Source organism: Mustela nivalis, assembly GCF_964662115.1.
Source record: "Mustela nivalis genome assembly, chromosome: 13".
Taxonomy (NCBI): Eukaryota; Metazoa; Chordata; class Mammalia; order Carnivora; family Mustelidae; genus Mustela; species Mustela nivalis.
In genome coordinates, this window is record NC_139032.1 from 23,160,368 (window position 1) to 23,174,068 (window position 13,701).

At 44.4% G+C, this 13,701-nt stretch overlaps 1 protein-coding gene across 13 annotated transcripts in view; it reads right to left on the bottom strand.

The window, feature by feature from the left end:
- The window catches only part of LOC309846376 (uncharacterized protein), a 190,639-nt gene that overhangs the window by 111,162 nt on the left and 65,776 nt on the right, over nucleotides 1-13,701 (bottom strand). For 7 of the 13 annotated variants that reach the window (XM_082695269.1, XM_082695275.1, XM_082695274.1 and 4 more), the window contains exon 2: nucleotides 1,890-1,980. The exons of 4 other annotated variants lie outside the window; for them this stretch is intronic. In XM_082695269.1, the coding sequence (XP_082551395.1) occupies nucleotides 1,890-1,980 (91 nt within the window). Of the gene's footprint in view, nucleotides 1-1,889; nucleotides 1,981-5,012; nucleotides 5,077-5,729; nucleotides 5,888-13,701 lie in introns of those variants that run through there. 2 more of the 13 variants (XM_082695266.1, XM_082695267.1) reach the window with 2 other exon arrangements.

The window sequence follows — 13,701 nt, forward strand, 5'->3', positions numbered from 1 at the left end:
ATGCTTCTGTGGGTTTTGACCTTTCCGTCACCAGGAAAAACAGTGTGCTAACAAAGTCTCCAGGAATGACGAAGGCCTTTCCCTGGACAGAAGGCACCTTAGTCTGATCATAGTTTCCTGTTACAGAATGATGAACAGGCAGGCACCAACCACAAACCCCTGCAGAAACAGCCCCATTCCCGTCACAGCTTCCCCTTTATTACTTCTTGACAGGCCAAGACTAAAAGACTATCAGGTGAGGAAAGCAGCACGGTCATCGGTTGGATTCACTCATTTCATCTGAACAATTTTCAGCCATTATTTTTTTCTAAATTTTTAAAAAGATTTTTATTTATTTATTTGAGAGAGAAATCACAAGTAGGCAGAGCAGCAGGCAGAGAGAGAGGAGGAAGCAGGCTCCCCGCCTAGCAGAGAGCCCGATTCTGGGCTCGATCTCAGGACCCTGGGATCACAACCTGAGCCAAAGGCAGAGACTTAACCCACTGAGTCACCCAGGCGCCCCTAGCCATCATTTTTTTAGCACTTGGAATCTATGGAAAAGAACCCCGTGGCAGGTGAGGGCTTCAGACCTTTACACACTATCCACTGGAGCTTCCATTTGGAAGCCCACAATATTGAGAAGACTTAAACTTGATCATTCTTCCTCTTTGGTGAATTACGGACTTCAAAGTATCAAACCTTTATCCGCCTCATACACCCTCCCTCATTCCTATCCAAAGAAATGCTTTCTTTGGCAATGACATGGATTGAAACATTATCCAGAGATGGTAACATTAGGGAAAGTTGGATCAACGGTATATGAGAAGTCTGTACTTTGCAACTTTTCTGGAAATATAAAATTACTCCAAAACAAAAAGGGATTCAAAGAAGAATGCGTTAGGGGGTAGTTGGGTGGCCCAGTTAGTTGAGTGTCTGACTCTTCATCTCAGCTCAGGTCTTGATCTTGGGGTCCTGAGTTCAAGTCCTGCATTGGGCTCCATGCTGAGTATGGAGCCTACTTAAAATAAATAAAAAATAAAATAAAATAAAAGGGACTGGGTTAGATAAGGACAACAGTGGTAAACACAGTTGACTACATCCAGAGCAAGTAAAACCGGTTGTTCCAGGTTAACGGAAGTAATGAAGAGTGCAATTTTATCACCGCAAAAGAGTAAGTAGTGACATCATGCCAAAATGTAAGCTGTTTCATTCCTATTTTTTATTAAAAGATTTTATTTATTTGTTAGAGAGAGAGAACACGAGTAGGGGCAGAGGCAGAGGGAGAAGCAGGTTCCCCACTGATCAAGAAGCCCAATGTGGGGCTGGAGCCTGATGTGGGGCTCGATCCCAGGACCTGGGATCATGACCTGAGCCAAAGGAAGATGCTTAACCAACTGAGCCACCCAGGCATCCCTCAGTACTATTTCTTATGTAAATGTCTTTACTTTTGAGAACCCAAGAAACTGCATTGGATAATGTGCCCAGGATCCTACAAGAGACGGTTTATAATATCCAGCAGTTAAATGGACACATCCACCCCTATGCAAGGCCTTTTTGAGGTGCAGAGTATAGAATATGGAATGGGTTTGCTGTGTGGAGATGTGGGATTCTTTGCTGCTGGGACCCAAACGCAAGCAGAAGTAGTGGACAACACTGCAAAGTGAGATAAAAAGGAAATGCCAAAACCCATGTGCGTGCCCATCAAATGGGGCTCCCACCTCCCTGGGGGAAGCCCCATGTGTCTTAACCAGGACCACACTTCATAGCCAGACCAACAGGAGGGCAATACAGAAACCCAGTCTGGTGCTATAAGCTGAGAGAGAATGGAGAGTGGGTTTATTCCCTTTCCACAGTATAAATACCTACAGGTATATAAGATCAGAGAAAATTCAAGAACTGTGTACACTCACCCTGGAATATCTTCCCTTCACCCTCACTATGATGAATGGACTTCTTCACACAAAATTTGTATGCCAATAATTCTAAGCATTTCGATGAGCCCTAGAGAGAAAAATCCATTCTTGAGGTAGGCAGAATGCAAACACCCTGCATTACTTTGCTTGAATGAAACCACATCTAACGCAGTGCTTGGTGCATCGTAAGTATCCGATAAATGCTAATTTCCTCCCTCTAACTGGTCTCAGACATATGGAATTATATATTAAAATCAAAATTGATATTTCTTTATGGTAGTGCATGTGATAAATGAGACAAGAAGAATCCTACATGTCTAAAATCAAAAATAAAGATAGAGAATGTAAATTAGGCAGGAGGTGGCGGAAGAGCATCCCGGGGGTCAAAGGGAGAGCGCATGTGTATAAACAGGTGAAACAATTATACTGAAGTCTGATGACATCAAAGGCATTTTATATTGGCCTCTTCAGTCACGTCTCCAAGCCTCAAGCAAGATCGACTTACAAGGTTCTACGCTGCATGAGCTTGGGTGGCAGCAGACAGAAGTGCTTACTAACTCCTCATCGCTTTTTAGAATAGTTTTAGATGTACAGAAAAGTCACAAAGGCAATAAAATAAAAAAAGGAACTCTCTAGTTTCTACACCCCCCCCCTTTGTTTTGCCTGTTAATGTCTTACATTACCATAAAATATTTGGCACTAGTAAGAAACCAACACTGGCAAATTAGTATTAAATTAATTCCATACTTGATTCAGAGTTTAATAGTTTCTCCATTAAGGCCCTTTTTCTGTCGCAGGATCCCATCCAAGACACCACAGTACGTTCAGTCATCAGATCTCCTTAGGCTCCTCTCACCTGAGAAGGATCAAGGGATTCTCAGACTTCCCTTGTTCATGACCTTGACAGTTTTAAGGACTACTGGCCAAGTATTTTGTAGAATGTTCATTGATTTGCGTTTATCTGATGTTTTCCTCACAGTTCACCTGAGTTCTGGCCTTTAGAGAAGAAGACTATAGAGTTGCAGGGCTCTTTTTTTTTTTTTTTTTTTTTAAGATTTATTTATTTATTTGAGGTGGGGGACAGGCAGAGGGAGAGCATCTTCAAGCAGATTCCTGCTAAGCACGGAGCCTAGTTCTGGGCTTGATCTCATGATTCATGAAATCATGCCTGAGCTGAAATTAAGAGTCAGATGCTTAACCGACTGAGCCACCCAGGTGCCCCAGGGAATTGCCCTTCTTAAACACCGTGGACTACTGGCTATCACTTATAATGCTGATGACTTGTTGACTTATCACTGATAATGCTGATCTTGACCACCTGGTCAAGGTCGAGCTTGCCAGTTCCGCTACTGTAAGATTACTTCCCCGCCTTCCATACTCTGAAGTCATTAAGTATAGCCCAATCTTGAATTGGGGGAGGGGAGCTCAAGCTCCACCTGCATATTATATAAACTATTAATATCTAAATTATTTGAAATTCTTCTGTAAAGAAGATGTAATCTCTTCTCTACCACTGATTTATTTATTTATTCATTTCTATCAGCATGGACTCATGGATATTTTATACTTTCAATTCTAACTCTAGGTTATTGATTTTCATGCTCAAATTGTTCTGGCTTTGGTCAGCTCTAGTGGGATGGCTCCTGCATTCCTTTAATGTGTCCACCCTTTTGTTTCTTGAACAATTCCTTACCCCCTGGTGCTGCAGGATGTTCCTGACCCCCTTCCCTTCTGTGCCCCAGCCCTACAAACAGTCATCTCTCCATGGAGACTGGCTTCCTTTGATCAGAGAACGGTGTCAGAGGAAAAGAGCCATGCACTGGGTTCCCCATTGGTTGGGTGCTCAGAGATCACACTCCAACTGTCTGTGACAGGCCTGGCCTCCCCTGGAGGCTTATTCTGGAGCATGGACTTGGTCCACCAGCATCTCCTTACTGAATTATGGTTGTCCCATGTCTGGGACCTCACACTTCTGTGTGGTGGGACTTCAGTTTGAGGAATTTTTCTGCCCTGGACATGAGTAAGAGCCAAGGTGTATGGGCTCACCTGGACCCTGAACCATTCATTCTACCACTCAGAGGCAGAATGAATTATCTGGTGATTTTGAAAGAGGAAACTAAGTTTCCTCAGCCCTGTCAGGGTTCTCTCTTTCCAACATGTCTGACAGAAGAGCAGAGGCAGCAGTCCCTGATGCCTTCAGGAGGGTGTGGGGTGGGGACAGCTGGTCTCAGGATGAGGAGGCGCACCCTGGCCATGCTGCTAAGTCGTGTCAATCAGTCATTCATGCATTCGTTTGTTCCTTGGGTAACAAGTATGTATTTACCTCATATACAAGTTGTTCCAGGCACTGGTGATACAGCAGTGGAAAAACAGGCACACGAAAACCAGACTTCCTTCCCTCATCGAGCTAACATACTTGCAGGGGAATAAGGATCACAAGCAGGAACCAATATGTAAAGATCGGAGGGCTAGCAGTGCTAGAAACACACAAGGCAGGCTACGTAGAGAGAGCCAGCAAGGAGGGAAGAGGGTCCAGGAGAGGACGACCCTCTGAATGAGGGGACGCTCATTAGTGGGCTTTGAATGGAGGAATAGTTCCTCTCCTTTCTCTTTTTTCTTAGGGGCCACTCTGTCAAGTTTAAAGTGGCCTATTGATAGGAGTCTTGGGCAATAGGAAGATAAAGGACAAAGCAGGAAGGCTAGCTGGGTGGCTCCCACAGTCACCGAGGCCAGAGATGATGATGGCTTGGGCCGGGGTGGTGGCAGAGGAGTCGCACACGGAAGAGAGAAGGACCCATGGATTTCCAGGAGTTTGGTCTGCACCACTGGCTCGCAGAATTGGACTTGACCGAGACAGGGACGGGTGCGGGATCAGTTGGGGTAGAGAGGATCAGGAGTTCAATCAGAGACACGATCCGTTAGTAATGGTGAAGAAAGCCTGAACGTCAGTGTCGGAAAGCGCCACACAGATCTGGCCCCTCAGAGCTACCTGACAAACAGCTATGATCAGTGGAAACACCTTTCCCACTCCTGTGACTCTGTACCTGGATCAGACTGTAAGTCTCACCCTGCACAGCTAGAATGATCTAAGTCACGTGTAGAAAGTGGAACTCTGGCTTCTGTGGGTCCACGTGAGCCCCCACGCCCTGCTCGCATTCACGTCCATGTCAGCCTTACGCAAGTCCTGTGGGAGACAGGGCAGAGAGCAGTCCTTGGCCTGCTGCCGGCCTCTCGAGAATGTGGAGACGCTGTACCTCCTGTACTCCCATTTTGTACCTTTCTGTAAAGCCCCCTAAATGTGATATGGGATTGAAGCCTCTCTGTGTCTTGAGTCTGAGGCCAGCTCATACCTATAACCACAGCTGCGCTACTGCATAATAAAGATGGTTTTTTCATCTCTCTCTGCCTGACTCCTGTCCTCCCATAATTGGGATGGGAAAAAAGCGGTGTTAATTATTGCCTCCCTGGATCTCTGACATCCCAGTGGGAGTTTCCTCGAGGTGGTGATATGTGCTAATCAGTCTTTATCATAGCTGAGAGGCCAAAAAGCAAACCACAGACCTGGAAATCTAATCCTGCTACATCAATTAAATCTTCACCAGTTGTTGGAAGGACGAAAATTCTCAAGAGTTGCTCTTCCAGTGAAGAACAGGTTGTTCCCCAGACAGGAAGGAGTGAGCTGCTGTTCTGTGATGCTGTCACTGAAAACTGAGCAACATGGCCCCAGTCAGCCTCTGGGACCCAACACTCCCTGGTTACAAGAGTCATTCTGCGTCTTCACGAAGCATCTCCTGATACTGCGTAAACGCAGCCCTTGGGAGCCACAGAAAGACCAACCTGGAGAGGGGTCTTTGGCAAGGTTCTGATGGGCACACGGAGCAGCTGGTGGGAGTCTGTCCTTTGTTCCCTCAAGTGGTGGCAAGAGGAAAAAAAGCGCCAGAGGATATCCAAGTAATGCTGGTGGTGTTCAATGGTGATTCCCTAATAAGGAATTTCTGAAGGAAAGGTTTGGAAATCATTTTTGAGACCACAGAGTTAACGGGTGCTTCTCTGAACACTATGTTAACATGCGAGCAGTTTGCATATCATAGACCCAGCTCCCCTTTCTTCACCCCTGCCTATCAGCGCCCTTGGGTTTTCCATTCTAATTGGGTCTGGCACATGCAATTTCTCTCTCTATTCCCATCTGGCAGATCTGACCACTTGGCATATTCACTACTTGGCCATCTACCAACCGCATAAGCATTGGCGGGGCGCGGCGTCCCAGTGCAAAGTCTCTCCTCTGCTTCAGCCCAGCAGGGTCTGGAAATACTTTGAGATCTTCAGCAACAAAAGGACAGGGAAGCAATTCAGCCGGTTGATGGGGACACTGCTTTGTTCTTGTGTAAGAGAGAGAATTGTAGTTTGCAAGTTCACGTGAACACCTCCTGGAAGTCATCGCACCCACGCTGACCTCACAAAATCTCTCTCTCATTCTTAGATGCCCCAGGAACAAATGACCTCTTGGACCTATTTATTTATTTATAATGAGGTGATAATGACCTATTTATTTATTTATTTATAATGAAGTAATCACAGTTCATCATTCCTTTCCTACATAATGTCAGGACTCCCCAAATAACGTATTCTTTGCTAAATCCCTCAGACATATAATCTGGAAATAAGGAACCAACTGAAATCTATGAGTACATGACACTTATATTCAAAGCAAACAGATACCCTAACACACAATTTAGGAAAAGATAATGTAAGGGACTTCACCCCTTCCTCTTTACTGTCTAAAAAATGCAATGCCAACAGTTTCTGCTCCTTTTATTATGCATAGGGAAAGCTCGTTCCTTATGCAAATTTGGAAGGTTTTCACTTTCACACCCTGCACATTTTTATAGGGGATGGACTCCCATGCCAGGCGCCCTGCTGGCAGACCCCAGACAGTGGCCCCAATTCATTAGCCCACTGGACCAGTTAATGTGACACACATAGAGATCAGGAGGCCAATTAGTGGATCTCAGGTTCCTTCCAGCTCCTACCACCCACCACTCACCTCAATCCAGTGTCTCAGGCAGAGTAAACCTGCTCGCCAGGCCTGGGAGCTAAAGCCATGCCCCCGTCAGCCCACCCCTCCCTGAGCCCATTGTAGTTACATGTGTTTGGGGGCCCTGTCGCCTCCTATGTAGACAGGGGTGGAGAAAGCAAAGTCCAAAGGATGAGAAAAGGCAGAAGGAGTAGCTCTCTATTCCTCTACAGTTTAAAAACCTACAGATAGGCAGAGAAAAGGGATAAACAGAAAACACTTTGTCATGGAAATAAACACCTAAAGTATTTAGACAATGAAAGAAGCAAAGAAGATTGCCACAGGAAGGGGTCAGCACACAAAGAACTCATCCAAAAGTTACAAACTTCAAACACCTGGTCTGAGCCCTGAGAGGCTTTCATCTCAAATTACACTGCTTGCTGACTCCCCAACTATTTCCAAGACCTTTGCAAGAAAAAAAAGATCCAACCCTCTTCCAAAGTTTGGCAGGATTTTAGGTCAGGAAACAAAACCAGGTTACACTTTTGCAAGTTGGGGTCCCCCACCCCATACATTTTGGAGACACCTGGATAGACTAAACAAAACAAAACAAAAACAAAACCCAAAACAAAATAGCACTTGACCCCTGAAAACTTACTAGGGCAAAGTCAGTTTTATTTTCCTATTAGAGATCTGCTCTCGAGAGTTCTGCACTGGGGCCCCTGGATGGCTCAGTCAATTGAGTGTCTGCTTTTGGCTCAGATCATGATCCCCAGGTCCTGGAATCAAGTCCTGCATCAGGATCCTTGCTCACGGGAGAGCTTACTTCTCCCTCTCCCTCTGCTGCTCCCCCTTCTTGTGCCTCTCTCTCTGACAAATAAATAAATAAACAGTATCTTTAAAAAAGAGAGAGGGAGAGGGACGCCTGGGTGGCTCAGTTGGTTAAGCAGCTGCCTTCGGCTCAGGTCATGATCCCAGCGTCTTGGGATCGAGTCCCACATCGGGCTCCTTGCTCAGCAGGGAGCCTGCTTCTCCCTCTGCCTCTGCCTGCAATTCTGTCTGCCTGTGCTCACTCTCTCCCCCTCTCTCTCTGATAAATAAATAAAATCTTTAAAAAAAAAAAAAAAGAGAGAGAGAAAGAGAGAGGGAGGGAGAGTTACGCACTTTCAGCAAAAGCAAGCATGCATGCATCTACTGACTGAGGCCCTCTGTCTAGCAGGAAATCGCTCACCAACATGGGCAGCCTGCATGTTGAAACTCGCTCACCAACATGGGCAGCCTGCATGTTGAAACAGCGTCATCCACTAGAGGTCAGGACGAGACTGTCGTGTTCAGTGCTGCTGAGGCCCCACTGAGATTCCAGGTGAGTACAGACTCAGGGAGAAATGAAGCCTAAGACATCAGAGAGTGACACCCACAGCCATGGGTGACAGGTCTGCACAAGGCACTTCTGAATCCTCTTACAAAGAGTTTCCTTCCACGTCTAAAGATAATGTAAGGGACTTCACCTGACAGGACAGCACCTGTCAGCAAAAGTTGACACAGAATGAAGGACTCAGAAGGTAGCAGGACAGAGGACAGATCTTTCCTGAACTGAAGATCAGAAGGAAGGATGAGAGCAGGTAGGACCCTGGAGTTGGCAAGAAAGATGCCAAGATACGCCACGTGGCCAGTAGGGATGACAGAAAAGGAGAACAAAGAAATGGGCAGGGGAAGTGCCTCTCTAGTTCTCAGACCCGGAGGTGGGCTGGAAACCAGCCCTAGCCTAGGGCATTCATGGGGAACTGATTAACTACAGATATCACACGTGTGACGCGGAACACGGTAGAGCCGCCAAAGACTGAGCCATACCTGTCTGTTGGTAAGGAAGGACCTCTAAGACGTGTTTAAGTAAGAAATAGAAGACAGTATGCTCTTTAATGGTGGCATTTGTGTACATGTGTTAAGGATACACACACGCACACATACATACCCATATGGATGCAGGAAAGTCTTCCAAAAAGATTCACGCACACCCAACCAAAAAGGAGGTTCCCGATCAGGGCCTTCGCACTTGTGGTTGCTCTTATTCAGCTCCTCCCCAGAGCCTCCTCTCAGTTCTACAGTCAATCCTCATCTCAGTAGGACACCCCTGGCCGCCATATTTAAAATCCCAACCCCTCCAGCACTCTCTATCCCCTTTTGCTGCTTTATTTTCCTCTCAAACACTTACTGTCAGCTGCCACATTTCATGGTTTACTTATTTGTGTGTGTTATTTTTGCCTCACTCCCTAGATTATCATCTTCATGAGGGGAGGGATTTTTTTATCTGTTTTGTTGTGTGTCCCCAGTGCCTGAGGCAGTGTCTGCTCATAACAAGGACTCAATGTTTGTTACATGAATTAGTTAAGATGAAATGTTCCCTTTATTGATGTTCCCTGAAGTACAAAGACCTAGAAATTACTTAAGGGCCACCAAGGCAATGAAACAGGGATGAAGCCGCCTTGGACGTGATCTCTAGCTGACTTCACACTAGAAGTGGGTCTAAGGAATCTAGGACTCTGTCCTTCAAGGCTTTCACTCTCTGGAACATGTTTGAGTCCAGGTTCTAACAGGGAATGCAACTACTCATAGACTTTTGATAAAAGGATGGCCCTCCTTTTCCTAGAAGGTCATTGACTTCTATCAGTTGCACAGGTTTGGGACCATCCTGGTGAAGCTGGGGAAGAAAGACACCTACCCGCTAAGTTAAACCAGCTGACTGTACCCTGACTTTGATGGGATGGCCACCGGCCTCAGGTCTCTGTCTGGAATGAGGTTCTTCTCCACATAGCGTACTTTCTTCAGCCTCAAACTGCATCAAAAAGATGCAGCAGAATGCTAAGAAACGGCCCATTCAAGAGTCACAGCATACAAGAATGTATCTTCCTAGCATCGTATCATGCTGAAATAATTGTAAATCACCATAGCTTGAGTATTCTCTTTGCAGAGGTCTTGCTAAGGGAGACAGCTCCAAATACTAATCAGATTCAGGGGCGATGGGGTGGGAGGCAATTCCTTAAGCAATCTAGCTCCATTTCATAATTTTTAAAAAATAGCATTCTGAGAAATGTTTTCAGAATAAAACGTGACTTGTCATGTGAGCCAACATGTAGCAGTTGGGTAAACTGTAGATATTAATGGGATGCTTTTTCTACTTCCTCATTCCTAACTACAAATTAGTTACCTCCTGAAGATCTAGCTCTACTTAGTATGTAGATAGGGAAAATTACTTGGTGCAATTTCATGCTTGGCTTGTGTTCTCTTCAATTCCATTTTTCAAGTGATTTGCATTCTATTTTAAATACTCTAGCTCCTAAATGCATGAATAAATATGGTAATATCTCTCTTCCCAGATTATCAGACCTCGGACTATTCTGGGCATCTGAAAGCCAGCCCAGGACATACACGGAGGAAGCTAAAATCACTCTGCCGCATAGAACCATGCACTTTGCTCCTTAGGCTTTCACTCAAAGCCTTATTAACTCTTATTTAATGCACAAGCTTAACAAGTACGTTTAATTAATTTCTAGATCTAAAGCAGATTGGAAGGACATAGTAGTAAGACTGTTAAAATGATTCAGGGGTGAGAAAGATGATAACAATAAAAGGGAAAACAGAACCATAGGTAATAATGAAGATTAATTGTCAAGACAGTATTTAACTATGACCAGCATATGTTGAAATGACAGCGAGCTTTTGTAATTTATTTTAAAAAATTTTTAAACCGAAATTGCTTTAAAAAGAAGCAGTATTTAAAAGAGAAAGTTATTGTTATCTGGATTATTTCTTCAAAGGACCCAACTTTTAATTCCTTAAGCTAGTAAAAATGGAAATGTTTATATAGAGACCATATAATAGTCATGTATATATATTACACATATAATTTATAGATATATTAGAGATGATAGATCACAGCAATCCACTAAAAATGAGGTCAGCTTTCCACAAACTTTACATTTATTTACTCATTTATTCAATAAATAATTATTGAGCTTTTTTAAATTATTTTTTTTCTAATTATTTTATTTATTTATTTGACAGACAGAGATCACAAGCAGGCAGAGAGGCAGGCAGCGAGAAAGGAGGAAGCAGGTTCCCTGCTGAGCAGAGAGCCTGATGCAGGGCTCGATACCAGGACTCTGGGATCATGACCTGAGCTGAAGGCAGAGGCTTAACCCACTGAGCCACCCAGGCGCCCAATTATTATTTAAGTAAGCTCCACATGGAGTCCAATACCGAGCCCAACACAGAGGTTGCACTCACGATGCTGAGTTCAAGACCTAAGCCCAAATCAAGAGTGAGATGCTTAACTGACTAAGCCACCCAGGCACTCCTTGAGCTCTTATGAAGTGCTAAGCACAGTGCTATTTCCAAGTGAGCTGGACAGAGTTGACCTTGCCCTTATAGACTCTCCTTACATTCTATTTCATCCTATTTTAGATAAGTTCCTAGAAAGAAGAAAACAGAGTGCATTGAGAGCAAAGAGACCAATAGACCTGATCTAGTCTGAGGGTGGTGGGGTGGGGAGCGGCCCTGGGGCTTTAAGCTCAGCTCTGGAGTGGTCATCCCTTAAGTAGGTGAGTTGCTCATGGTGCAGAGGGAAGTGGAAAGGCGTGGGGGTGGAAGAGCACTGTGGCCAAGGGACTGAATGCACCAAGCACGCACTGTGGCTGCAGTGAAGAGGGTAAGAGGAAGGGATGGGGCCATGCTGAGCCCAGAGGATGTGTTAGTGAAGGTCACCTTCACTCTAAGGACAATGGAGGTCCACAGCAGAGTGACCTTTTAAGACGTTTGGAAAAAAAAAAAATCACTCTGATGGCAGTAGGAGGAATAGATCAAAGTGAGAGTCAGAGTATTTATGGGGAATAAGGTAGGAGGTTACTATAGTCCTCCAGGGAGAGCAGAGGGTAAAAGTGTGAGTGGAAGAAAAATAGCTAGAATCAACAATATTCAGGAGGCAAAGACTTGTGGGATTTGGAAGGCACCACAATGGAGGGTAAAGAAGGGGGCAAAGTCAGGACAGCCGTCAGGGTTCTGACGCGGACAGCTGGGTGTGTAGGGGTGCCAGGCACTAATGGAAGATACTACAGAGCGGCAGGGCTATCATGGGATGAGGAACAGGGACCCATGGATGTAGTGTTAGACTTGCCTAATGTGGAGCTCCAGTGAAACATTCAGGTGGCGTGTCAGTCAGGAGGATGTAGGCCTGTGTCTGGAGTCCAGAGACCATGTCTGAGGGTAAGATATAATGTTCAAGCCCTGTGCTTCCACTGGTTGTGGAACAACAGATTTTATTGGCAAGAACCAAAACTTCTCAAGGGAAAACTTGGGTGCTTTTGATACAATTCCTGAAATCTCAGGAATTAAATCACTTGCACTTTCTAAAGACATTGGATGAAGCAAGAAAAATGGATTCCACATTGGTAAGCTCAAACCAACCATGGGAACATATAATCTAATGGAGAACAGTGGCTGCAATTTAACATAAGGATATGTCAACATGGCACAACATACAACTGCTTTCATATCAAATTATATTCAACCGAAAGTTCACAGTCACATTCTGGGGGTGGCATTCAGGAGAACTGGAAACCAGAAGAGATTACTGCAGGCTCCTTCACACAGGAGTTTAAAGCTGTGGTGGCATGGGCGTACACAGGAGCCGGTTAAGAAATGTGGTGTTAATGACCTACAGGACTATAGAAAATCAGTCTGCAGAGAAAGTAGACTGGAGGGATTTAGATCAAGAGTTCTCAGATGGGGCTGGACACTGGCTCCGCCATGTATTAACCAGGGGAACCTGGACGAGATCCTCACCTCCCTAATCTCAGTGACATCTTCTGTAAAATGGACTGCTGGAAGGAATAAATGAAACACTGCATGAAACATGCTTAGCACATACAAAGTAAGTACTTTGTAAACATTCACTGTTTTCAGGAAGAGGAGGAGGACTGTTAAGATAGTCATGGGGCTATTTTATAAAAGGGGTATAAACATATACTAAAAAGATATAACAGTTCCAGAAGTTGGGATTTATCAAATACACATAGTATTAATATTACTTTTACTAATCTTACCTTACATGTACATAGCACTTGATAATGTTCAAAGTACTTCCATATACTTTATTCAATTAACTTTTACAATAACCATTCAAATAGACAGGATAAGTATCATACCCACCTTATAAGTCATAAAACTGACTCTCAGAGAGTTTTAGTAACTCAACCAAAGCCACTCAGTCAAGAAATGGCAGGGCCCTAGTTCCTACTCAAGTCTCTGATGACTTCAGCTTCTGTATTCCAGCACTGGTTCAAGGTCACAAAACAAGTGAGGAACTCTTTGGAGAAGTCTGCTTTAGGAGCCAGCTCTACACAGTTTTTCCCCATAGCCAAATGTAACAGTAAAGATGGATGAGGGCTCTTGCCATCTTGGAAGCAAAGCCAAGAAATGGAAAGAGGCTGAATGCTGATGTTATTGCATTGAATTGCTAGATGAAACCATAACAAATGAGCTAGATGAAACCATAACAAATAAGCAAACCAATACATTTTTTGTTACCTCAGTAGTCTGAGCAGTGTCTCCATCACTTGCAAACAAAATAATCCAAATATAGCCAATGTATTAGAAAACTCACTACTCCTTCAAAAAAAAAATCCAAGTATCTTACATCTTTGACTATAGTCATGCTATTTCCACCAAATGGTATTCCTTTCTTTCCTTTTCTTTCTTTCTTTTTAGAGAGGGAGAGAAAGGGGGGCAGTGTAAGAGGCC